Source organism: Pleuronectes platessa, chromosome 12 (genome assembly GCF_947347685.1).
Source record: "Pleuronectes platessa chromosome 12, fPlePla1.1, whole genome shotgun sequence".
Taxonomy (NCBI): Eukaryota; Metazoa; Chordata; class Actinopteri; order Pleuronectiformes; family Pleuronectidae; genus Pleuronectes; species Pleuronectes platessa.
In genome coordinates this window covers 14,497,938-14,524,305 of record NC_070637.1, presented here as the reverse complement: position 1 = coordinate 14,524,305, position 26,368 = coordinate 14,497,938, and the positions used below count along the sequence as shown (strand labels likewise).

The 26,368-nt window shown below is 40.2% G+C and overlaps 2 protein-coding genes across 2 annotated transcripts; one reads left to right on the top strand and one right to left on the bottom strand.

Annotated features, from left to right (window-relative positions):
- The first annotated feature begins 1,602 nt into the window (after nt 1-1,602).
- rassf4a (Ras association domain family member 4a) lies at nt 1,603-24,724 on the top strand. The gene is made up of 11 exons (XM_053435959.1): nt 1,603-1,748; nt 11,572-11,640; nt 11,767-11,842; nt 18,780-18,886; nt 19,949-20,019; nt 21,305-21,474; nt 21,884-21,985; nt 22,058-22,109; nt 22,199-22,320; nt 23,447-23,544; nt 24,378-24,724. The coding sequence occupies exons 2-11, from the start codon at nt 11,588-11,590 to the stop codon at nt 24,445-24,447; spliced, it is 921 nt and encodes a 306-aa protein (XP_053291934.1). The 5' UTR covers nt 1,603-1,748; nt 11,572-11,587; the 3' UTR covers nt 24,448-24,724.
- LOC128453220 (C-X-C motif chemokine 2) lies at nt 8,525-10,566 on the bottom strand. The gene is made up of 4 exons (XM_053435978.1): nt 10,413-10,566; nt 10,105-10,234; nt 9,660-9,740; nt 8,525-9,071 (listed from the first exon to the last, which is right to left on the bottom strand). Exons 1-4 carry the CDS (start codon nt 10,477-10,479, stop codon nt 8,939-8,941), a joined length of 411 nt encoding a protein of 136 aa, XP_053291953.1. The 5' UTR covers nt 10,480-10,566; the 3' UTR covers nt 8,525-8,938.
- Nucleotides 24,725-26,368: the final 1,644 nt, after the last annotated feature.

The following is a 26,368-nucleotide window of genomic DNA, read 5'->3' as shown; positions in this document are numbered from 1 at the left end:
AACAACTGGGTTCATATTCATGTTCATACACATACTACGTACATCCCCAGCAGCTACATGGTGTCCTTCATTCTTTCAATCTCTTGATTTCATACAAAAAGCCATGACATGTGAGCGCGGTCACGAGGCCAAGAGACGTCCTGGGGTTTGATGGAGAGAACAGAGAGTCTTTGAGTTTGCCGAGGCGGCTCACTGGGCTGAAATCAGGGCGGCATTGTCCTCCTAACAAGAATATCTGCTCAATTAGTAGAATGGCCCAGTAATAAACCAGTAGAGAGGGAGAACAACGTCAGTATTTCCACTTCACCCATATCCTTCAGGATGAGCTGTTCTCCATGAGGGAAGTTGTTCAGCTGGCGGAGCAGCTAACTTCCTCTGTACGTGTTGAATCATAAATCCTATTCAGACCGACTGAGTGAGCGAGAGAGAGAGAGAGGGACTTCCTACAGTTTGTGCTTCCACCATACAATAGTTTCCTAGATGGCACATCCAGGCCGAAAAACAGGATGGGAGAAATAAATCTTCACTGGTCACAGGGACTTTTCCTTCACTTCTGAGGTGGGAAAAATAAACTGAATGCTGCTCCTTTCATTGTGGCTGTGCTGGAAGAATTCAACTTCATTATCACTGCATTTGAGAACATAAATTGGGGTTTGGGGTCAAAAATATATATCCAGAAACAAAAAATAAATACTAAGATTTAAGTCTTAATTCAACCATGTGTATCATTGATCCATAATCGAACAAAAGAAAATTAACATAACAAATACATTAAAAAAAGTAAGGTAAATTCGGGTCGTCTGCGTTGGATATTAGGAAATATGGGACGCTGAAGCTCCATCTCTTTTTTGTCAACAGGACTTTTACCAAAGGTTTCATGATGGACATCATGTGACTGATATCAAATGTCTTTGTGGGGGTGATGTCACAGAAAGGGGTTTTGCTTTCGATTGGTTTTAGGAAACATGTAGAGAAGACGACGATGGTGACGGGTCTCTCACCTGCAAGGACTGTTTCTTCCCTGAATTTCCCCAATAGAATGTCCAATTACCAAATTAATAATCTGATATTGTTGCTTGCGGTTCATGGATTTTACACCTTTAATATAATGATTTAAATTAATATTTATAAATATGTTTTTGTTATTTAAGATAAGCTTCTTTATAAAATAAGTCATATTGAGCATGGCATGCATAATGTGATTTTTTTCTTAGATTACAACGAAGCCTGTCCCCGATTATCAAACTCAGGCAGGGTTTTCTTTTTTGGCACAAAGAAAACTAAAAGCTGTGCCATGGCTCCTCTGAGTAGGATATCTCCACTATTTCTTCTGGTGTGGTTAAAAACATCTTAAACATTACAGAAGTGTTGTATGTTGATCTAATGTGTAAAACCGATATCAGAAGAAGTAGCAGCAGTCAAAATGCACGAGTTCAACCTATGAATTTTAAGGAATTTTCAATGAAGAAGAATTGAACTCATTCCTGTTACTGATGACACTGAAGCAAAGCGCTCACAGACCTTGATCTGGAGGAGAGAGAGAGGTATGCGACCCTGACGCTGCCGTCCCACTCTCACTGCTGATTGGTTCAGGCGTGCCACTGCGCGTTTTCTATTGGATCACCCATCTGTCGGTTGTGTCCTCCCGGCTCCGAATACCGCTCGGCCAGGGAGGCATGAAGATTACGAGCAATACACGGGATACGTCGCTGGAATAAGGAAGAGGACGGAGGACGCACACTGCTATGGTAAGAACTGATTTCAGATTTATTGCAGAATAATTTTACTGAAGGAGATATCAGGAGGAAGGGAAGGTAACATATAAACAGCCATGTGGTCGCTAGAGGAGCGCCGAAGTTGGATACAAACGGCCACAGTTGTTTGGGATTTTGAATTATTTATACTAAGATTCCTGGTTATAAATATCCTTTTCCTCAGCTTTCATTTGTTTACATTCATTGCAGTAATAGCTGCAATGGAAAAAGTTCATTCTCCCACCGAGTGCATTTGGCGAAAGATGGGTATTGTGTGCGTTATTTGGAGCCTTTTACGCATTTTTACGCACTGGCATGGATCGTCTAGGGGCGCAGCTGCCGGTGAAAGGTGCGATAATTGGGTGTGAATCTCGCAATGATCAAACCAATTAGCAGACCTGCAATGAAGGTTTCTTTGTCCACCGGGGGAACGGACACAGAAGAGAAGAGAAGAGAAGAGAAGAGATTATTTAAATTCACCAAAATCTCAGCATCACCCCAAAAAACAGTGACCCCTGTTTTCTTGCATTTGTGCGCATGCATTAATCCATCTCTCCATCTCCTGTGCAGTCATGTGCAATGGCTGAATAATTCATAATAATGGTCACAGACTGGAATCTTTTAAGATATGGAATATTTATCCACCCGTTATTATGTATAAATATGTATGAGCAACCGACTGACCATCCCATCATGCACCTACTCTGTCAGCAGTTTCCTCGGATGAGAGCGGGGGAGGTCAGAGGTCATCACAGAGATGGTGGAGGGCTGATGGGTCCAGATATGGACTCAGGAATTAACATGATGATGAGCAATCCTATTAGATGAGTTTTGATTCAGGAGGTATGGAGCATTATCGCAGACTTCACTTCAGGCATAGATGTGGCACTTCTGGGCTTCTTGTGACCCGGAAATGGAGGTCAGCCTTAAGTTGCCCACTTATAAAATAGCGAATGTGGACGTTTTTTGGCAAACATGCGGTGCTTAAGGCAGAGGGTAGCCGAATGTGAACCTAAAGTAGCCCATGTAGTAAATGGTGAATAAGGGTCAGATAGCACCAAACAATTTTGGCCTTCTTTGGTTCTCATGCAGTGTTGCTATGGTTTACCTGTGGCCCAGATCTGGCAAAGAGGAGCAGGTCACCGAAATGCCATCATCCTCACACAGTATGTGGGCCAGATGACAGTGTGGGCTGAATTTGTGTGTAAAATATGTGAGGGAGCAAAGGATTTGAAGGAACCTAAGAGGCTATCATCTCCATTTTTAGTGCCTAGTGTTTATTTTTTTTAGCTGAATTTGTGCCTCAGTTTCCAGTGATCACTTCCCAGTCAAACAGCTGTGTGGTCAGTCTTGTTTCCTGGTTTTTGTGGTGACTACCTCTGCTCATGCAAGCAATTTTATTCTTCCGTTCTTCTGTTCTCCTTTGTTCTATATGTGCTGCCAGTGTAAAGGACTCCCCTCCTTTATCATGTTATCAAATGATGCAGTGTAATTCTGTGGATCACGTCAGAAAATATCAAAGTCCCAGATTTATAAACTTAAATGAAAACAAGGTGGATCCTTCAATTATCGATTTGCAGTAAAGACGGCATTAAAGCTGTTCACTATCCTGCAGGCTGTGTTTCTATGAGCTGTTCACTAGTGAGTTAATATAAGTTAATAAGAAGAAGTCAATTGAACTAAACTGGAACAAGATTGAGGAAGTTTGGTGAACATCGTACTTTAGACACTAGATGGCGCCATTGTGTCATGTGGCTGAATTGATTTCTATTTTAGAGGCTGAGTGTTGAAACAAACCTGTGGTCCGGCCATGACTGCTTTTGTGAAAACGTCTTTGAAATTACTCAAAATCTATTCAATTTATTTCTGCCATATTTGGTATGATTTCGAAAATCTTTTGTAATCCTGTATAAAATTGCAAAGCATTTGCATTTATATTTCCATCATAGTATACAAACAAACAAACTTTGTCTGATGATGTATATTTTATGAAATATCATATGGGCGGCTGTGGCTAAGGGGTAGAGTGTTCGTCCTCCAACCTGAAGGTCGGCAGTTTGATCCCCAGTCTGACCCATCTGCATGCCGAAGTGTCCTTGGGCAAGAGGCTGAACCCTGAATGCCCCTCCATAGAATATCAAAGTGCTGCGAATAGATGCACTGTATGAATGTGGGTGTGAATGGGTGAATGTAACACTGTACTGTAAAGCGCTTTGAGTGGTCATCAAGATTAGAAAAGCGCTATATAAATACAAAACCATTTACCATCAAGAAATTACCAATTTGGGACTTTGATGATGAAATCCATTCAAAGACAGGAAGTTGCATAATAAACCATTTTGCCAAGGACCCATGGAAGCAGCAACAGGTTTTTAACTCTATAGGGTTAGGGTCTTTTTCACAGCTGGTGTTTAGTTGCCACATTTGGATATCATGTGGTATGACCTAAAAAAAACCTCTGAATTCTAAATTATTTCTAAAGATAAATATTTTGATTTTAAATTTCATACTGACCTTTTGTGCTGACCTAGTTTGTTTTATTTAGGTGGCCAATTCTGTGGCTATAAATTTTGACTGAACTAGAAAAATATCATGCGGTGCGACCAAATGTGGTGCAGAGTGTTTTACATGATAGATACAGTGCCTTGCATAAGTATTCACCCCCTTTGGACTTTTCTACATTTTGTCATGGTATAACCACAGATTAAAATTTATTTCATCGCGAGTTTATGTAATGGACCAACACAAAATAGTGCATCATTTGGAAGTGGGGGGAAATATTACATGGATTTCACAATTATTTACAAATAAAAATCTGAAAAGTGTTGAGTGCATATGTATTCACCCCCTTTACTGTGAAACCCCTAACAAAGATCTGGTGCGACCAATTGCATTCACAAGTCACATTTGCAAGTCACATAATTAGTAAATAGGGTCCACCTGTCTGCAATTTAATCTCAGTATAAATACACCTGTTCTGTGACGGACTCAGAGTTTGTTGGAGATCATTACTGAACAAACAGCATCATGAAGACCAAGGAGCTCACCAAACAGGTCAGGGATAAAGTTGTGGAGAAATATGAAGCAGGGTTAGGTTATAAAAAAATATCCAGAGCTTTGAACATCTCTCTGAGCACCATAAAATCCATCATAAGAAAATGGAAAGAATATGGCACAACCGCAAACCTACCAAGAGGAGGCCGTCCACCCAAACTGAAGAGTCGGACAAGGAGAAAATTAATCAGAGAAGCAACCAGGAGGCCCATGGTTACTCTGGAGGAGTTGCAGAGATCCACAGCTGAGGTGGGAGAATCTGTCCAAAGGACAACTATTAGTCGTCTACTCCACAAATCTGGCCTTTATGGAAGAGTGGCAAGAAGAAAGCCATTGTTGAAAGGGAGCCATAAAAAATCCCGTTTGGAGTTTACCAGAAGCCATGTGGGAGACACAGCAAACATGTGGAAGAAGGTGCTCTGGTCAGATGAGACCAAAATTTAACTTTTTGGCCTCAATGCAAAACGCTATGTGTGGCGAAAACCCAACACTGCCCATCACCCTGAGCACACCATCCCAACAGTGAAACATGGTGGTGGTAGCATCATGCTGTGGGGATGCTTCTCTTCAGCAGGTACAGGGAAACTGGTCAGAATAGAGGGAAAGATGGATGGAGCCAAATACAGGGAAATCCTTGAAGAAAATCTGATGCAGTCTGCAAAAGACTTGAGACTGGGGCGGAGGTTCATCTTCCAGCAGGACAATGACCCTAAACATACAGCCAGAGCTACAAAGGAATGGTTTGGATTAAAGAATGTTAATGTCTTAAAATGGCCCAGTCAAAGCCCAGACCTCAATCCAATAGAGAATCTATGGCAAGACTTGAAGATTGCGGTTCACAGACAGTCTCCATCCAATCTGACTGAGCTTCATCTTTTTTGCCAAGAAGAATGGACAAACCTTTCCATCTCTAGATGTGCAAAGCTTGTAGAGACATACCCCAAAAGACTTGCAGCTGTAATTGCAGCGAAAGGGGGTTCTACCAAGTATTGACACAGGGGGGTGAATACTTATGCACCCAACAGATGTCCACTTTTTTGTTCTCATTATTGTTTGTGTCACAATAAAATGTATTTTGCACCTCCAAAGTACTATGCATGTTTTGTTGATCAAACGGGAAAAAGTTTATTTAAGTCTATTTGAATTCCAGTTAGTAACAGTACATAATGGGAAAAAGTCCAAGGGGGGTGAATACTTATGCAAGGCACTGTATATGTCCTAGATTGGGAGTTTGGTGCTTTTCTTAAATTCAATTTATTTATTCATGAATAAATACCACCCCAAAAATGTAACATGTAATTTTATCTCGGTTATTATGAATTTATTAGTAATTTGTTATTTATTATGTGTTTTAATTAGAAGTGTTTAAATTAATTTTACCAGATGCCACTTCCAAGAAAAATATGCAGCGTGTTAATTCTGACCCTGAAGCGCAGAACCTTGCTCAGAGAAGAGAAAGGTATGTTAAAACATTTTTTAAATGTAAACTACAAATAAAGCAACATGAAGTACATATTACTCTAATGTGTTTTTCATTACTGGACGAAATGAATACTTGCATGAAAATGTTCATCCATTATTAGTCCAAAATAAACAGCAGGGAGAGATTCCATATGCCAAGTCAAGTGAGTTGACAGAGAGAGAGAACAAAAATCAGAGAGAGAACTGGAGGGCGGCATCCAGAGCTTACAGAGAAAGTAAAAATATTGCAAATGCTATGTTGGACCTTACGCCGCCATCTATGGAGAACATTCCACCAGTTGTGGTTGATGCAGATGTAGCACAAGAGCAGTCAGTTTAATGAAATGTTTGTTCATACCAATGTGTGCTGCACTTGAATGTTCTTGATGAGATTTAAAAAAAAAAATGTTAGGAACTGTTTGTGTTCATGAAAATTCTATCAAATCTTAATAAAATCTGGTTAAAGTCAAACATTTCTATGGAATTTATTGTTTATTGATCTTTTTAAACGATAGGAGGTTTTCATATCATTTGGAGCGACCACTCATCATGTGATGCGACAAATAATACCAAGACCTGTATTAAATAAATTTTATGCACTCTACTGGAAAAATAAGTCTGTTAAGGGGACGGTGACATTAAAGAACAAAAATATGAGATCATTCTTTACAAAAACTCTTTAAAATTGGCCTTTTGAAAATCCTTATACGTCATTGACCCACATATAGATTAGATTATACACTTTTATATGTAGTTACATATATAAATGAAAGAGAGAATGTCGTTGAATTTGACAAGATGTTTCTTTTTTCTTATTCCTATAATTTTAGTAGTTCTATATATTTAAAAAAACATTCTTATATTGTAAAAAGTAAGATTCACTACAAAGAATAAACACATTTTAAATTAAATTAAATATTACCTTACATACATTCAAAGTTTTACATCAGACAACACAAAAATATTACCATACTACACCATTAGACGTCAATGCACACTACCTAAAGTTAATGCATCAGGTGTTAGTGTGTGTATTTATATATGAATTTAAGGGGGTTTTGTTGGTTGTATATGATCCAGCATCAACACTGTAGTTCAACTCAGTAACAATCCACTCTCACTCCGTTGAACACATGAACAATCTTGCCTTGAACTACACCCACATACTTTCACTGTGTTCATCCATAACACAGTGGATGTGGAAAAACCCCCTCATATTACCTGGCCAGGGTCAAAAGGACGGAGGTGATCAGTTTACTTTCACTTTTGTGTGCTATTGAGTGTTGAGCAATCACCAGGCAGCTTTTACAGCAGGTGGAAAAGGACACAGGTTGCAACATGTCTTGTTATTCACTTTCAATTCCCAAGAATGATTTGAGAGTGTGAGATAAGAATGCAAAAGTATTAGACCTCAGTGTGCGTGTATGTGTGGTACAGGAATTACTCATGCTGTGTGAACCTAAACCTGTTTACACAGTCACATAATGGGTGCTTGTCTTCCTTATACAAAAAGCAAGTCGTAAATAATTGAATTTTAAGGCAAAGATTTTTATGGTTACGTTAAGGTTAAGGTTAGGGTAAGGGTTAGGATTAGGCAAGTGGTAACTATGGTTGAAGCTAGAGTAAGTCTCCAGGACGTTAATGTAATGTCCTTAGAAGTCATGGAGACACAGGGGAAATGAAGGCAAACGTAATAGGTGTGTGTGTGTGTGTGTGTGTGTGTGTGTGTGCGTGTGTGTGTGTGTGTGTGTGTGTGTGTGTGTGTTGTCTCTCATGTAGCACCATTTGCACTTTTCCTGTCGTATCATTCACATTGATTCTCAGCGCAGAGGTGAAGCAGGATCTCGAGTTGCCACAAACACCCGATCTCACAACAGTCCACACCCCGATCACCAGGATGTCTCTGCGTCTTGCTGTGCAACACCACATAACAATCACTGTCGGTAATAAACATAACAACCAGTGATATGTTCCAATAAATTACCTTGCGTGGGCCAAAAACACCCCCAGCGATTGTGTGCTCGCCTTTACAGATGTTGAGATTGTTGTACCCTCTCATCATGATAACACACAAAGCTAGTTTCTGTTTTTAGTTTGGAGAGATATGTTTGCTTTGTCCCTGCCGCGAACTCACATCCTGTCGTTTATTAACCAAAGTGGAGACTGCGGGTGAAGTGACCTCTCATCTCCTGCCAAGGAAGCGGACATCGTTCCCATCATTCACTTCTAGCAGTAAATGCCACACAAGGCCACTCTATTGTTCAGATATTTTTATTTAAAAAAACATGTTCATACAAAAAATAAATAACCAACAACATGTTCAGTTATATGTTTTCCAGCTGCCTACACAGAACTACACATATACAATATTTTTGATAGGGTTATAAAGCTCGAATTTTTACATGTTGTGACAAGCCACCAGGGCCTGTACATCTTTCAACATTATATCAGTCAGTTGCACAAATAAAACCCTCCTGCTGATGGCCTAGACAAGTTTGGTTTACTGCCCAGGCGGAAACTCAGAGAAGCTTGATGTCTGAGCTGTTGGACAGAAAAAGAAATGTGGCACTGTCGCTGGTGGCCTGGAGTTAAGCGCCCGCAGGTTGGCAACAGTCTGTATGCACACACTCCGTGCTGTAGCTTTGTTGACCGCTATGCCCGGCTGACACTTAGGAGCTTGAAGATGATGCTCTGGTGTTGAGGTCCTGGCTCCTCTGTCGAGAGCGCAGACGCTTCCTTCCTTTGCCTTTGCCTCTCCTCCTCTTCAGGCAGAGCTTCTCATCACGGCCCAATTTGTGAGCTCTAGAAAACATCAATTCAAAGTTGAACGTGGGGCATTGAGCTAAGATGTTTCTGTGGCATCAGACAGTGTTCGGATTAAAACCAAACATCTGTGCAGGTTAGATGTGATAATGCATTCAGTGTGTATGTGGTGGTTATTACAGCTTATATAGGAGAACACTAAGAAGGAAAGGCATCAAAAAGGCTAAACAGGTTGCAAAGTCAAGGATTGAAAAAATCTCTGAGCGGTGGGTCCGTGAAAAGTTTCAACGTTGATCTATTTAAATTAACTTGATTTATTTCCTTATTCTTTGTTGGCTGGCTGAGGACAAATCTCAGCCAGCGATCAGAGTACAAACTCTGTGCTTTGTTATCAGAGGTCGGGCTATGGGAACTAGCTTGGCAACAAATGAGATCATTTGCTGGAAATATGAAGATGGGTGGGACCTCTCTGCAAACAAATAGGACCTGCATATTCTGTGATCAGTTAGGTAACACATCAAGATCCTTTTTTGTCTTAGGTGTTATTCTTTGACCTAAATAGAAGGATTACTTTCTTACAAACACCTTGGAAATGCACTCTCTCAATGTAGTTCTTTGCTGTCTCACCTGTTCCAGCAGTGGATGAACCGTTTGCCCAGCGGTGCCTCTGGATTCAGACACACAAGTTCATTGTTACTGTTTGTCACTCTGAAAAACACAAAAGCACGCACCGTTAGTCACACTCATCTGTGTGTGTGCGCGTGTGTGTACTCGTCCTTTTGGGAGGATCATTTTGATTACATGTGGCCTTATGGAGGGAGGACATTTTGGGGAAGTGAGTACATATTTTACCTGGTCCACACCTTCCCAAATGACTCTTCAAGTTCTAAGACTAGCTTTTAGGGTTAGGGTTAAAATAAGGTTTAGTTAAGGGTTAGGGTTAAGCTTTTAGTTGTGATGGATCAGGTTAGAGGAAGGGGCATAGGCATCCATTGTGCCAATGACTGTCTTCACTAAGATAAAAGTGCAAGTTTTTGTGTGTGTGTGTGCGTGTGCGTGTGTGTGTACTCACATGACTGTGACCGTGTTGCAGGTGGGGCTCTTGGGGTAGACTGTGAGCTCTTTCAGTGGCCCTCTGATTCTTGACACCGTCTCGTGACACAAGCATCGTCCAGGGACAAACGTGCCGTCTGACTCCCTCACTGCACAGACAGCAAACAGGATTACAGTCTAATTCCACTGGGTGCAACAGGAGCAGCTGCTGCAACTTCATATGTTCAGTCAGTTTGTCCCAAATAAAGCAGCAAATCTACACTTGTCTTTTACCAACTCTAGAATTCATCAAAGAAAAACACACAAGATGAGTGGTGAGGGTCTTACCTGTGATCAGCACACAGCAGAGACCCAGGAGGGCGAGCTGACACACTGACTGGAGGTGAAGCTGCATGTTGGAGGCAAGCTGAGCATTGATACTGAGCTGCTTCGCCACATGTTGCTGTTTTATACCGGGGCTCCTCCCCCGCTCGCTCAGAGCTGTGCTTTCCAAACCAGGAAATTCCCCCACAGCACTATCCCCCTAAAATACCATGACACAAGACTCAGGATGCAAGGATCAGGGACACATTCCTACGGGACTGTTCGACAAAAATGGACACTTTGCCGGACATAGTGCTTAATACATTTTCCTGTTTGTTTATGTTGTTTTTCTGTGTTTTTTTTTTTTACCATTAATCTATTAGACAAAAATGTTGAACACTGTTTGTTTCCTGCAGAAACTCCCCCATGGATCTCACTGTTTGTTTCTTATCATCATTAGGTGTTTGCTTATATACACAGTAACAGGATTTATCCTTGAACGTGACACACAGACACTGTGTTAGTTTACAGGCTCTTGTTTAAGCTCTCACCTGCCACACTGTTGGCTCCGTGTCAAAAACACCATGTGATTTCTCCTAACTCTCTGTGTCTGCTTTGAAAACAGGAGCCATTAGTTTGACGCTGCCCTCAAGTAGGATCAAATTGAAACTGAACAGAACATGAATGTGCATCTATGTGGTCCTCTCATGTGGGAACGTGGGAATAATAGAGGTTGTTTGTGCATGTACATCATTATAACATATAATCATCAATCAGCTATATATGACAAGGAGGTTTTCACCCCTGTCTGTTGGATTGATTGTAAGCCGGATAACATCCATTCAACTTCTGGATAGATTTACACGAAAAACTTGCAAGGATATGGTATGTGTCAGGGAAGAACCCATACAATTTTGGTGATGATCGAGGAATTTTCTAATTACCTTCTTGAAAATTACAAGGTGGCACGTTTCACAACATTTTCCCATTCAGGGGATGATTCAGGGAGCAAGGTAGATTTAGGAGACTGATATCAAGGAGTGTTTGACATTTGGTGACGGTTGATTGGAAATACGGGAACAGTTAGGTCCACGCTCTACTGAGTGCCTTTCTTAGTTAGGACTGTCTTCAACCTTTAATAAAGTTGATTTTAATTTTTGTTTTGCTTATTTCTTTTCCACAGCTGCACTCTAGACAGAATGGGTGAGCATCAGACCTGCGTGAAGCTCAGTGAAGAGAAACTTATTCCAAAGTAAGTCCTTTTGTGAGCTGCCTCGCTGCATGCCTCGCTGCACAGTAACCACACACAAAGCTAAATTGAAATGACAATGGTGGTGGCTTATTTAAAATGTCCTCTTTGCTTGTGGTTCACACTCAGGTCTGACATCTTGTCACTGCTGAGGACCTACAACTGTTACCACGAAGGAAAAAACTTCCAGCTGAGGACTCGTGAGGTAAGAAAACACTGACAGATGGCCGGAATGAAAAAAAGGGGAGATACTACCTTGGTGGTGGTGGTGTGAGTATGTGTGTGTGTTTGTATGTGTGTGTGTGTGTGTGTGTGTGTGTGTGTGTGTGTGTGTGTGTGTGTGTGTGTGTGTGTGTGTGTGTGTGTGTGTGTGTGTGTGTGTGTGTGTGTGTGTGTGTGTGTGTGCGTGCGTTTGTGTTTGTTGAACACATACAAAAGTGAAACCAGTTTGATTCTTAGACATTGAGGATTAAAAATACCTGCAATTTTGAGTTTAGTTCAGATCTGCAACTCCTGGTTTCTTTTCCAACAAACCATACAGCTGGTAAACCACAAAAAGCCCCTGTTACCCCTTAAAGAAAATGAAAATGGAAGGGGGGACGGGTGTCACACATTTCAGTCTGATACACTCATTGCTGAGTGATGCATTTCCACAGTAAATGATGTGGTTTGTTTGCAAAGATGTTTGTAGGAATTTTGGCTATTGGTTTGATAACTGCACTGATTTTTATGGTCAGGAGTTCCCCTTTGTGTACGCAAGCAGGTTTCGGAGGATTGCACATTCTATATGCATATGTGTGTGTGTGTGTGTGTGTGTTTGTGTGTGTGTATGTGTGTGTGGGTGTGCGTGTGTGTGTGTTTGTGGTCAGAGCTGGGTGGTCACGATCTGTCCCTCTTTTCGTGCCCCTCCAGCCGCACTCACCATGTCGTCTCATTCTAGGAAAATCCCCCACAGTCACAGACAGACCTGCTGCTGGTACATGTGAAGTATATACACATGTATAATGCATGGGGCAGTGATATCATAATACCAGTTTTATATTAAACAAAAATAGGGACACAGCAGCTTGAACCTCTAAAAATGACCTCATAATAATACTAAACAATGTAATCACTTGATGAGAGAATATTAAACAGAGCAAGTTTGAAAATCACATTTTTGAGAAATAACTCAACACATTGCATCACAAAGCTGTAGCTTATCATTATGGTATCTGCACATTTAAAGTAGTGCTTGAAAGAACCTGAGAAAACACGTTAAACAATGGTAAGGAATAAGTAAACTACAGTGGTGGATGGTCTGTGGACTGCACTGTACAATAGTAAGTACAAGTAGTACTGCAATAAAGTAGTTCTATGAAATAAATATTTATAACTGTAAAGGTATGCAGACAGAGGATAAATACGTACATCATATTGTATACGTTTCTATGTATACATCCATCCATCTTCTATACTGATTATCCTTTATGGGTTGAATGGGGGCTGGAGCCAATCCCAGCTCTGATTGGCTGGCGAGAGAACATTCCCACTCACATTCACAGCTACAGTCAGTCTAGAGTCTCCAGCTCACCTAAGCCCAGTGTGCATGACTCTGGGAGGAAGCCAGAGTATCTGGAGAAACTGCACATGGACAGCAAACCCCACACAGAAGGGATCAAAACCAAGAACCTGCTGAGAAGTTGGGACAGGGAAACCACTGTGCTGCGCCTCGACCCACACTAATAACCTATATATCAGTTTATTATGTTTTATATAAATACACGTCGGTAGTGAAATTGATTCTACAGTTTGAATTATTTCTGTGCTATTGATCAGGCTGCCCAAATTTACCGGTTTGGTGAGAAGTTTAGAAAACAGACAAATCAGCCAGAACAGAATAATAACTCCCTTATATCAGCTCAAGTTCCATGATGAACATTTCTACTTTCTGTATTCACAGCTACCTGTAATTTTTCAAAAACATTGTATTTGCTTTATTGGTAGTTATGGTCATACAGCCTTCAATATATTTAAAAATAAATGTATAAAATGTTAATATTATGCATTAATACTGAGATATTTTTCATTTTTTAAGTTTGACTGAAATGCTGCACTTACTGATAAAAAAAACATCAATCAGCCCACTTTTATTATCTGGATGTTTTGATGAACAAAACAAGTTTGATTTTGTTCCACAGAACAAGTGCAAACGTGCAAATGTTAACAAAAAATCCTCTGTATTACAGTGAGACGTGAAACTGTGAAAACTAGTGGACTCTGTGCTGGGACTGATTTGTCTACAACCTTTTCCATTGTCAATAGTGAACATCCTTAAAGTGGTGGAGATCCTGTGATACGGTTGAAAAGCTTCAGAGCAGCGACCAAAGAGACTTTGTACAGATATAAAAGCCATGATAGTATGTTGACAACTATAATGCCGATTATATACACTCATTAATAAGTTACACATGACATTTTATAGTTACATTGTTGAAGTTGTTTAACCTCTTGCACCAGATGGATGAGTCCAGCCATTAGTCAGGACTGACTCAGTAGAGTAGTTTGTAGAGCGGAGACATTCTGAGGTTGGAAGCTGGCCAAACAGGAAACTCATCTATGTGAGTTTCCAGATAACACAGTCACTGAATGAATGCACACTAATTCCCAGACAGAGCTTTAAGTGGTCAACTGTATCTGACATGTTTGAGTGTTGAGTAGGTTGTTCTGGACTGACACAGACGGGTTCTGTGTGTTAGAAAGTGGGACATGGCGGGTGGAAACGGGGTGGGGATTTGATTTCAGGATTTCATCATGGTCACGCTGTGCAGGTGAAGTCAGGTGATGTGTGTTAGTCATCGTGTGGGAGGATCTGTCAACAAGCTGGCATGGATGATCTGCCCCATGCAGGCTGAAACGACCCAGAAAAACAAGCTCAAGCATGTGTCCCTGTACTTCCAAGTGAAGCTGCATCTGTGATACAGTAGATTATGCTGATTGCTGGAGGCTTATTACTGCTCTCAAAGCAGAGGTGGTAGTTATTCACTGCCTTGCTTGAGAGCACTTCAACTCGTGTAATGTCCTGAAGGGGTTTCAAACGTACAGTCTTCGGATTAAAGGATTGTATCACCTTATCCTTCCAACCCACACGTTACCACAGAATGTTTGAACCTTATAATGGAGTTTAGTATTTAATCCAAGTCGGTAAACGGCAAACACAGGAGCGGCTTAAAGTATCTGCCAGGCTTGTCTGCTGCAATAACCAAATATCAATCTATGCACCTGCGGCCCCCCCTAGCGGCCAAAATCAAGCACTTTTCAGTTTCAAAAGCCGCGACTGCAGCTCCTTTGATCACCACTAGATGTCAGTAGACATTTTATTTTCCCTCTTGATTAGTGGTGGAAAAAGCATTAAGATCCTTTACTTGAGCTGAAGTAACAAAAACTCAAAACTCACAAATACTATATATCCCCGTACTGTGTTTATGATCTTATAGAAGTGAAAGTGTGCAAGCTGGACTTGTGACTGTTTGACAGTTATACACGAGTCCAGTGGAGTCAGACTTTTAGACACCACTGTAGTGATTATTGGTTTATTAGCACCAAGGTTTTTGTTATGAATGCAGCATTTAACTGCAGCAGTTGTATACGGCTGCTGTTGTTATTTCCCCTGAGGAGGTCATGTTTTCACCGCATTCGTCTGCTGCTTCATTTGTTTGTTTTTCTGCAAGATTACAAAAAAGGATTTCCACGAAACCTGGTAGAAGGATGTGATGTGGTTGAGGGAAGAACTTATCAGTCTTTGGAGTGGATCCAGACATGTAGGCGGATTTTTTTCCCACTTACTTTAACATTGCAGGTTTTTCAATATTTTCACTGCTTTTACACAGAATAGGGTGGGAAATCTGGCATATTTAGGAGACTGATATTTATGAGTGTGTGAAATTTGGTGCAGTTTGATTGAATATAAGGGGGATTTTGGGCGGAGGAATGAGCTCTACTTTGAGTTATTCCAGTTAGTGTTACAACTTTGAAAAATAGAACAATTTAACAAAACAGCATGAAAATATTGCACTAAAGTGAAAATTATTTAGGTTTTTGTACATCACTTTAAAACTGCATGCTTTTAATTTCTTCATATACTGCTGGGAAGTTTACATTTTGTATTATATATCGCCAATGTAACTCTGTTTCTTTGCTTGCTAAATTTTTATTAATGATATATAATAGTTTACTGATAAAATGTAATGATGTGGAGCTCTTTTGTTGAGAAACTTAAAAACAAACAAACAATGACGTGAATTTTTTTTTGCATTTTATTACAAACTATATCCCTTGAATCTTTACGAACTATTTAACAATGTAAACATGTAGACTTCGGTCCTCAGTGCATAAAAAATAAAGACGTCTTCATTTTACTGAAGCACAATAAGGTGATTTTGTCCAGCAAACATAATAAGTCCCATCAGACATTGCTTTGTTCAAGTCCTCCTGAATAGAGCAGGTTCTTCCAGCCTTGTTTGATCCGGGATTCTCCTCCGAAGTGCCCCCAGGACTTTCAACAACAACAACAACCGCAATGTTCAAGTCCTTATCTGACCAAACAGCCAGTCCACCGGGTCTTTGCCCCTGCAGTCTCGTTCTTTGCCCAGTCTGAGAGAAATCTCCTCTGTGCTGCTCAGACTCCCACTAGAAGGTCTGGAAGTCCTTAGTGCGCGGGGAGATCCGCGAGGAAGTGAGGCTGAAAGCTTCATCTGAGCTTTAGAGAACTGCCGCAGCCTGGGGGTCCTCTGGAGCCTGACGGGGCCACAGCTCGGGGCCTCAGCGGGGCAGGCGAGGGCCTGGATGCTGCTCATGTAGTCGTCTAGAGACTGGGAGCCCTGGGTGGTTTGGGAGGATGAGGGATGGACAGGAGAGTCCTCCAGCGTCTCAGTGATGGTGGGTAAGAGAGGCAAGGAGAGCAACAAGCGCCTGCACTTCATTCTGCAGAGGGAGAGGAAAAATAAAAACATTTAGACTGTGGCTCTTTGTCTACAAACGCCAGTGACATAAAATTCATAGAACCCTTTCCATGAAAAAGTCTAGACAGTGATTTAGATTTTTCAGTTTCTTTATTTAGTTCTGTCAGTTGTTCAAAAATGTCCATAATGGTTGTTTATCTGCATTTACCCTTTGGCCTGCTGACTTTTAAACTTTAATTATTCTAATACACAAATCAACTGATAATAATGAACATCATTCTTTCCTATTTTATAGAATTACCCGGAAGATACAGTGTTGAGATTATTAAATTAATTGAATCCTTTTTTCAGGAATTGTGATAGAAAATTGCAGATAATAGAGATAAATAACGAAGAAGCAGTCTCACCTTGGATGCTGTATTTGAACGTCAGTTGAACGGAGCAGAGCAGAGTGAAGTCGTCTCGTTTTCTAAGTTGAGTCTGACTGGACCAGAGCGTATCCAGGCTTTATAAAGGCTCACTGCAGCCGAGCGATTAACCGCTCCTCCCAAAAATAGCCCTGCTGACCTTACGTGTGCTTGTGTGTGTGTGTGTGTGTGTGTGTGTGTGTCTGTGTGTGTGAGAGAGAGGGTGTGTTCATGCCTGTTCAGGAAGCTCAGGAGTGGCGGATTAGCAAAGTTCAATGGTGCAGCTGCTCTGAATGTTTATATTGGAGAAACAATGAAGCCCTGGGAATGAGCTGACACAACTCCAAAAATCCACTTTCTGCTTCTTCTCTTTCTCTCCGTTGACATTTACATTTACCGACACATTAAAATGAGTGTTGTTCATCAAAAAATGTCACTAAAACCCACTGTTCATCATAAATTGTGTTATTTGCTCAGCATGTTGTACATTTCCCCGGCCTCCTTTTGAACCCAGGGATGCACACATATAACAGTAACACACACAAGAAACCACAAGGAATTGTAGCCATGAAAAATTAACCTATGAACCTTGTAAACATGAAATCCATAGATCATGTGGCTGAGACACTAGACAGCGTGAAGAATTCCTTGACTCCATAAACAACTTTCAGACAGTGTTTGAGTGTCCTCAGTGGAAATAAACAATTCTAACTAAATCATATATTTTCAATGCCAAATTTTTGTCTTGCTCAACTTAAAGAACCCTTGTGTTTATCAAATATGTTTTTGGTTTCTATAATGAAGACAAGAAAAGGTTTGCACACCCTCCTTTTGTGTAGTTTCTGCACTTTTAAACTCTTCACCCTCATCTTTTTGAGAACCACGCTTTGTTTTTCTATTATCAGATAAATAATTCATCATTTATCAAAGCAGAGTGAGGCCAAATGTATAAAGTGCTTCATAACTAACAAATGTTCACATTTCACACCCTGACACATACTTTGAAGTATTCATGTGTTTACACTTAAATGACAATAAACAATTATTTGGCTTTGAACCAAATTTGCTTTGGGGCTAACCACGGCCTTTCAGCTGATCAGCTGACCTTACATCGTCCTTCTCTGACTCTTAGAGTAATCTCTGTGACAAATCAATTCATGGTCTTGTTATAAGCGGCTTGAAAGATTTGGATGTGATTATCTAATTAGATATAGTGATGATATCACATGAGTGATGCGACAAAGGAGCTGACAAAGTATCCATAGATACTGTGATAATCAGGGATCACAGCAGTAATTCATCTGATTTATTGCCGCCTCAGTTTTGGTATATGCACATAAAACTTAATAGACTGTCTGACCTCATGGAAGAGATGTTTTGTTCTTGGTTTTACTTCTGAAAGCTAATAATATTCAACAGGGTAAGGCTATTTTCTTTGCTTTATTCTCAGAGCACATACACTGCAATGCAGTGTGAGGATTTTCTTCTAATTTTAGAGATTCAGTTGTATGACATCAAAACACGTCCCCTTGTGTGTACGTGACCCATAGCAGCCTCGATGCTGCTCTCATTATTACGCCTCAGACGTGACTTCACCCCTGTGCTGGGCAAAAAAAGGGTGGGCCGAGCATTACAGGTTTTCTCCAAGATGGGAGGGGGGGGTCACCCTGGAGCTGTGAGTGACTGTTCCTGCACGTACACCTGATGCTGAGCCTCTATGGCAGACGGCCAACAGGATATCCTCCTCCACGGGCCGCAGATAATAATTGTCCCGTGTGTGTGTTTCTGTTTGTAGGAAGAAGGAGAGTTCATCCTCGAGGGATTGCTGAACATCTACTGGGGTCTTCGTCGACCAATCCGACTTCAGATGTACGATGACAATGAAAGACTCCGTCTGAACCGGTACAGCAGCCACATCCAGTCTGACACACTGATGCCTTCATGTGCTGAACAAACAGATGAGAGCCAGTCATATTAACAGAGACCTCTCACACAATAGCAGATAAATCCCCTCTACAAACTCCCCCCCACCCCCACCCTGTATAATGAGGAAGCTGAGGAAACTCCTCGTGAAGTCGTACATGATGTCGCAGCAGTATACTGCTGATGTGGTGAATTTTTTGTCTTAGGCCAATATCTTTGTAATTAAGATAAGATAACATAAAAGACGGCTTTATTTATCTCCAAAGGGGGAAATAACAGTATACACTGTAAAGATGTAAAGAACATTTTTAATAATAATAAATCGAAAATAATGAACAAAATGAAAAATTTACAATAAATTTATGATAGCAGCAACAATTCATATAATACAAATTAAAAAATAAAAATAAAAAAGAATTGTTGTTGTTATCTGAATACTGCATCCTGAGATGAGAGAGAGAGAGAGAGAGAGACCACACTTAAGGGCAGTTTAGAATTTCTCAGTAACACAACCTGCATGTCCTTAGACTGTGAGATGAAGCCAGAGAAAACCAAAGCAGGTATTCAGTATCAGACCCAAAACACGCGACAGTGTTTTGGGATCACTGGACCACAGTGCCACCTTGGCCAATACATAATATACTTAATATAATGGGGGTCCAAAGTATTGAGGTGCCTAGAAGCGGGGTCTCAGGATTTTTGACTTCACTGCAATAATCAAGAAAATGATTGTCAAATTAAGCAATAGTGCAAATAACTGTTACTTGCAACCCAAGTTAAAATGGAGACATTAATGTTGTGGAAGTAAATGGTGTCAGAAAAAGGAGTGAGAATAGTGGATGAGATTTTGTTTCGTCACCTGCTGCTTTGCATCTCACATGAAAACCAATGAAAGTTACAGAAAAAAAGCTAGTAAGTGTACCTTGAGTTAAGATCTACTAAACTGCAGAGTACCTGGATGCTATACACTATATTTTATTTTACTTTATATATTTTATACTCAACAAACAGTGAATATATTTTTCCTCCATCTTGCCACAGAAACGATAGATCTGCTGTGGCATCGGCAGAGTCCAACAATAATTCACTTGGCAGTGAAACTGGACCAGAGAGTGAGTAACACGCTGCAGACATGCAGTCACTGTGACACACACTCACACACGCGCCTGACGGATTAGAGTAGCAGTTTACACACACACACTGAGATAGATAGGGCTCCACAAGTGCTTCATTCAGCGTTTCCAGTGGAAAGGGCGGCTCACGTGCTGAGCTCCGATGAGATGTCGTCCAGATCAGATCAGGTCAGCCGCGTGTAGACCAGGATTACACCAAACAGTCTGGGTCTGACATTGGCCTCTTTAAGCAGTTTCTGCTGACGTCTCACAGAGGTTTTCTTTCCCTAATGGGGAACTGTGTATTTTCTTTGCACTAATTCTCTTTACTTCTGTTTGCTAATCCAGATCCTTGTTCTCGGTTTCATTGCCACATTTCTGTCACGTGATGATCCTAACGTTGTTAGGATTTGAAATTTGGACGGAAACAGAACTCAATCTCTGTCACAATAACTCTTCCACTGATATGTGTCATCATAACGACTTTTACTCACTTATTTCATTAAGAGACCTTAAATTATTGCCTGGATTAAATACGTAGTGCATGGTATGGGATTGACCCTTATTTAATATAAAGTTATGTTAGTGATCATCTCATAATTAATTAATAACATTTCTGCTGCTTATAATATGTGGAAACCCATGCAATGGAGGAAAGCGTGTAATTCTGTGGGATACAGACACAGTAATAGGGTTAAATATGAACATGAATTATTGGCCAATGTGTCAAATATTGGTCTAAATTCTTAGAGAATAAAGGAAATTGTTAATTTTCTGACTTTGAAAAATACTGTTAACTTGCTTAATAAATCAAGTTTTGTTCATTAGTTTAAAATAAACTAATTTGAATAAATCTTGATTAAATTGTTTGTGGTTCTTAAAATGATGCATCACAATTTCAGGCCAGGTGAAGAAGTTAAAAGAAAAACTAGAATGGCCTCCGCCAAGGCCCGACTCAATCCAGAATTCTTATTAACATCCTCAACAAATTGCACACACTGATCTGACCCTGATCTGGATTTAAAGGGTTCTTCCCTGACCATGTTGCATCCCTCCACCAGTTGCATGGTAATCTATACATTGGTTTTCGTGTAAATCTGCTGACTCAGAGACAAACAATGAAAACATAACCTCGAGGTCAGAGGTAAAACTTGACTAGGTGGAACTCCACACGATGATCCATCTTTGTGTTAATCTATATCCCAATGTCTGACACGGATGAAAACCGGCCCCACCTGATGCATGTGTTAAGAGGAGCGTGTTTTTGTTTCCGTGACTCCCTGAGGTGATGACATGGGTGTTCAGGAGGAGGAAGACTCTCCTCAGCTGCTGAGGACCAGGAGCGACGCTTCCTTCATGCGGGTTCAGAGGAGGCCAAAGACGCACACCGCCAGAGACCTGCAGCGCCTGCGCGCACACAGGTTCTCAATCAACGGACACTTCTACAACCACAAGGTACAATGAGAAGACAACACACACACACACACACACACACACACACACACACACATGTTAATGTATCCCGTTGTTAACACATCTCCAGATGCAGAGGCGTAGTGTTTTCCTGTGTGGGTGTGCCTGCACTTCGACTTAGTTTCACAATAGCCTGCTGTGGGCTGATTTCATTTGTGTGCCACAGAATACAAGGTCACACGAGTCCTTTCATTAATTTCTCCTGAGTACACGATGTGAGTGTGCGTGTGTGTTGTTATTGAACCGAATCCAGCTGCAGGGATTTCCTCTCTGATTCAGATTTCCGTTGTTCAAGTTGTTCATGTTCCAGAAATCCCTGATCAAATTAAGAATCAAACACAAAGTGTCCTCTCTGTTAAAGATGTCACCTGTTTGTTTCTGTTGCCCTCAGACGTCTGTATTTACTCCATCTTATGGCTCGGTCACTAACGTACGAGTGAACAGCTCCATGACGACGGCACAAGTCCTCAACCTGCTGCTCCACAAGTTTAGGGTAAGCAGAGGAAACTAGTGGTGTTTTCACCTAAAGAAAGAGAAATGTATTTGTGTATTTGTGTCTTTTAAGGTGGAGAATACATCTGAAGAGTTTGTCCTGTATGTGGTGCACGAGTCTGGAGGTAAGTTGTATATGTTGTTGTGGTGCTGTCATGAGAAATGTTGTGCTTTTGTGTATCTATAGCGGTTTTCTTATTCTGTGGCCTTGCAGAGCGGACCCGCCTGAGGGATGGTGAATACCCTCTGGTGGCTCGCGTGCTTTTTGGCCCCTGTGAGGAAATCTCCAAGATCTTCCTAATGGAGGCCGACCTGGGGGAGGAAGTCACATACGATGTGAGTCCGGGTCTCCTGCCACCACTCTCTCTGTTCTCTCATCTCATTCATGATGACTGAGCCCTTTTTCTTTATATTTGGTCCTCAACAAAGACACACAGGGATACAATGGGCCAATGATAGAGCTGGGTTAAATTTAGTAAGCTAAGAAAAGATATCCTGTTTTGGGGCTGAGGTAACAATAGGCTGAGATGGCCGACAGTACCCTGCGAATAAGTCCTATAAATAAAACTGGACTGTTGATGGAGAGGTTTTCTGTGTTATTGAAAACGCCAACGAAATAAATCTGACTTATTCCAGTGGTGTCCAGTAATAATTTAGATGTATTTCTCCAGGATTAGTAATATCCACCCACACACACTAAAACTTAGTTTTTGTTGCTTTAAGTATTAAAAGATTACATTTACTCTTACATTACTTTATTTGGGGGGCACCTGGCAGTGTGAGCACCCCCACAAACTGAGGCCTGTGTCCTCCTGAAGCATGTCTACACGCTCTACCCATTTCACACTTTCTGTCCTACAGGAGAAATTCAACCGTTCATCTTCTCTGGTGCTGTCGTCTTTGTTTATGCCTTTTGAAGGAGGTTCAAGGGAGGTTCTTCAGGAACAAACTATTACATTATTAACTGGACAGTTTTGTCTGGAAAAATATTTGTTTTTGAAGCACTGATTGTGGATTCTTTATTATTTAACGTTACTTTAATTTGCAAGTCTATGCGGGGAAAAATGATGATGAACCTAAAAGATATCTTTCGAGATTGATGGATAAAGTTTACTGAAGATTACTAATCATATCAATATTACAAAAAAAATCAACAGTTTTTTTCTCACTCATACCAAAAGGACATTACATTAAGCTATTTATTTATCTATTTATGAATTTCCCTGTTTTTGATACATAATTAGATTGTTGTTATGTATTTGTATAGATATATTTGTATAAAATATATTTGAAGGGAAAAAATGTATTTTTTTTGTTGTTGTAATTATATTGACGCCAGCCGTAAAGAGAGATGAGTAACATCCCCTTTATTTTTAATGTTCATCATTTTATTCCCACTGTTTGGATTTATCAAATAACCAATAAGGTGTGTAGCTGATATCTTTGAACCTTGTCTCCCCAGGTTGCCCAGTACATAAAGTTCGAGGTCCCTGTTTTAGACAGCTTCGTGGAGAAACTCAAAGAGGAAGAGGAACGGGAGATAAACAAACTGACCAAAAAGTAAGTCAAGAGCTTCAGTCCAGACAGAACGGCTTCTCTAACAGCACATCTGTTTCATAATGTGAGGCCAATATGTGTGTCTCCTACCGGCATGACACAATCAAAACAAGGCTTCTGCTCTTCAATGAGGACAGTGTTTGTTTGAATCATTCATCACTAGCTGTTTACACCATTGTGTATTCCTTGAAATCATATGACTGAGAAGTGTGTGAGAGTCTGTGTTGATCTGTGTGTGTGAATGTGTGTGTCATCTTGCAGCATGTGGGCTCAAAACCTATGATTCTTTCTTTTGTAATCTGTGATGTACACACATTTTTCTGTTGTTAAGAAATCCCCTGAAAAGATTGTTTGTGAACTTTAAATTAATCTTTACCAGTGACCTCTACTGAACTGTAGTTTATTTCAAGTGAAATTACCCTGAATACATCCTTCCTCCAGGTTTTGTGATCATTTGTCATGGATCTATTTGCATAATGTTGCTTTAAAAACAAACAAAATGACAGGGGTGTAAACATTACCTTCTTAGCGGAGTTAAAAGAAAACGGAAACTACTGTATTTGTGAGTAATTTTATATATAAACTATTTTAAGTAGTAATTTAAGATGTAAATCCTAAAATAAAATCAGTCACAGACAGGATAAAGACAGACATGTAACACAAGGTTGGTCTTTTAAATGAATTTTATGACAATGCTAAAAACAAATAGCAACACAAGCCTTTAAAGAATATACAATTTTATATATAATTGTAAATAAATGTTTGTATATTTGATTTGTGTTTGAGTGCCAGTATGTGAGTATTGTCTTAAATTGTGCGTTTTCCCACCTTTGCAGGTACGGTGCTCTGAGGTCTAAGATTCTACATCAGCTGGAAGGCACAGTGCACGACACTGACAGAGTATAGCACCTGTGTGTGTGTGTGTGGGGGTGTGAGTGCAACACTAATGATTGTTGATTTATTGTGGGAACAGATACTTTAGTGAATGTAGAGGTAAAAGGTTAAAAGTAAAGACCCAATAGAACCATATCCAACACCAATGTGCTTCTGCTTTTAGAATTACATATCTAAACCGTTTGTAGGATGTCTTTTGTTAATGTTATTACTAAAAATGTATTTCTCTTTTGATAACTGCTATTAATGTGTTCACTTTTTGTAATAAAATTCTTATTGCAAATATTTATACGAGCTGTAACTGGTCATGTTTGTCTAACTTGCACCTTTTTCAATGTAATAAATCAGCTTTAGTTTGGCCTTAATAATAACTGCTGTTGGATCTGTGCTCCCACGAAACATAAAACCCAGCTCAGTGTTCCCACAAAGAAAAACAGCCATCTTTATTATTTCCTGTACTTCCACTGTGACTGGAGCTCAGATTAGCATTGTTCTTGTGACCCCCTGTGCCAGCTGGTTCTCATGAGCTGTGTGTGTGTGTGTGTGTGTGTGTGTGTGTGTGTGTGTGTGTGTGTGTGTGTGTGTGTGTGTGTGTGTGTGTGTGTGTGTGTGTGTGTGTGTGTGTGTGTGTGTATCTGTCTAAATCCTGCTGCCATCTGACAACACTCTCAACACAACGCATGTTGTTTGTTGTCTGATCTTTATTTTTTGCAAAATCATATTCACACATACAGACAAATATATATGTATTGTATTCGTTACCTCTTTAAAGAGATCCTACAGTTATTTAGCAGCTTCCAGTGTAATGCATTCTGGTTGACATATTTGAAAGGTAAGAGAAGAAAAAAGGCTTTTGAAAAGCTGACAGTGAGTGATAGATTTATTCTGAGGTAGTTTGAAATATTTCAACATACAAATATAGTAATTATTGAGTTATGAAATGCGGCTGGTTTATTGTGTGACATAATACATGATTGTAGCTCACATGGCAAGATTTTCATTGTCAATTTTGTAGAAATTACAAATCTCCTGGATTTATTTTTATTTTAATCGGAAATTCAAACATTCATTCGATCTTGGGGGTAGAAGTTAAGATGCATACACAACAACATTCAAGTGTAACATTATTATTTCAACAGATTTTGTTCTTGAAAAAAACAGGTCAACCATGTTGGCTAGTTCAAGGGTTTGACTAATTAAAGTGGAGTTATTTTCATTCATTCCAGGAACCAAGCGTGCGGTTTACTTGAGGTTTTCGATATTATCTGCAGAGCAAACTCACATGATAGCCAGTGAAAATTAAACAATATTCTTCATTAGGCAACTTTTCATCAGATAAAAACATTTAACTTGTGAACCTAATGGAGATACACAATAGGTTTGAGTCTTTGCATTTCTTATAAGTTAAAGTTTTTCTTTCAGGGTTTCTCCCTGAAAACCCAACATTCAAATCATCTGTTTTGACCATCGTCTGAGATCCTTCTGGTCCAGCATTAGATTTTTTTTTTCTCTCAGTCAGTGTGCAATGTCATTTTCAATCCTGTGTGTGTGTGTGTGTGTGTGTGTGTGTGTGTTTGCGCGCACGTCTGTTTGAAATTATCAGCATTACACAATGGAGGTATCCTGAGAGTAGGGCTTTTCCTTTTTCCCACAGGTTCACAAACAGTGAGAATGTTGTAGTATTCTGTGGACAAACCTTGACCTTAAACACTAACCTATGTCACTTGACCATTTTTGTAATAATAATAATGATACTCCCCCCCCCCCCCTCCCGTAAACAATCAGCTGACAGAGTAAATGTCAAATGTAAAAACTGTAAAGTTGTTGAGTGCACGTCAGAGAGTTATTTCATTTAGCAATGAATCTGGAACTCATGCCGTGAGTAAATCACAGTAATGGTTTGAATTGCTGGTGCATGTATTGTCACCGAGAC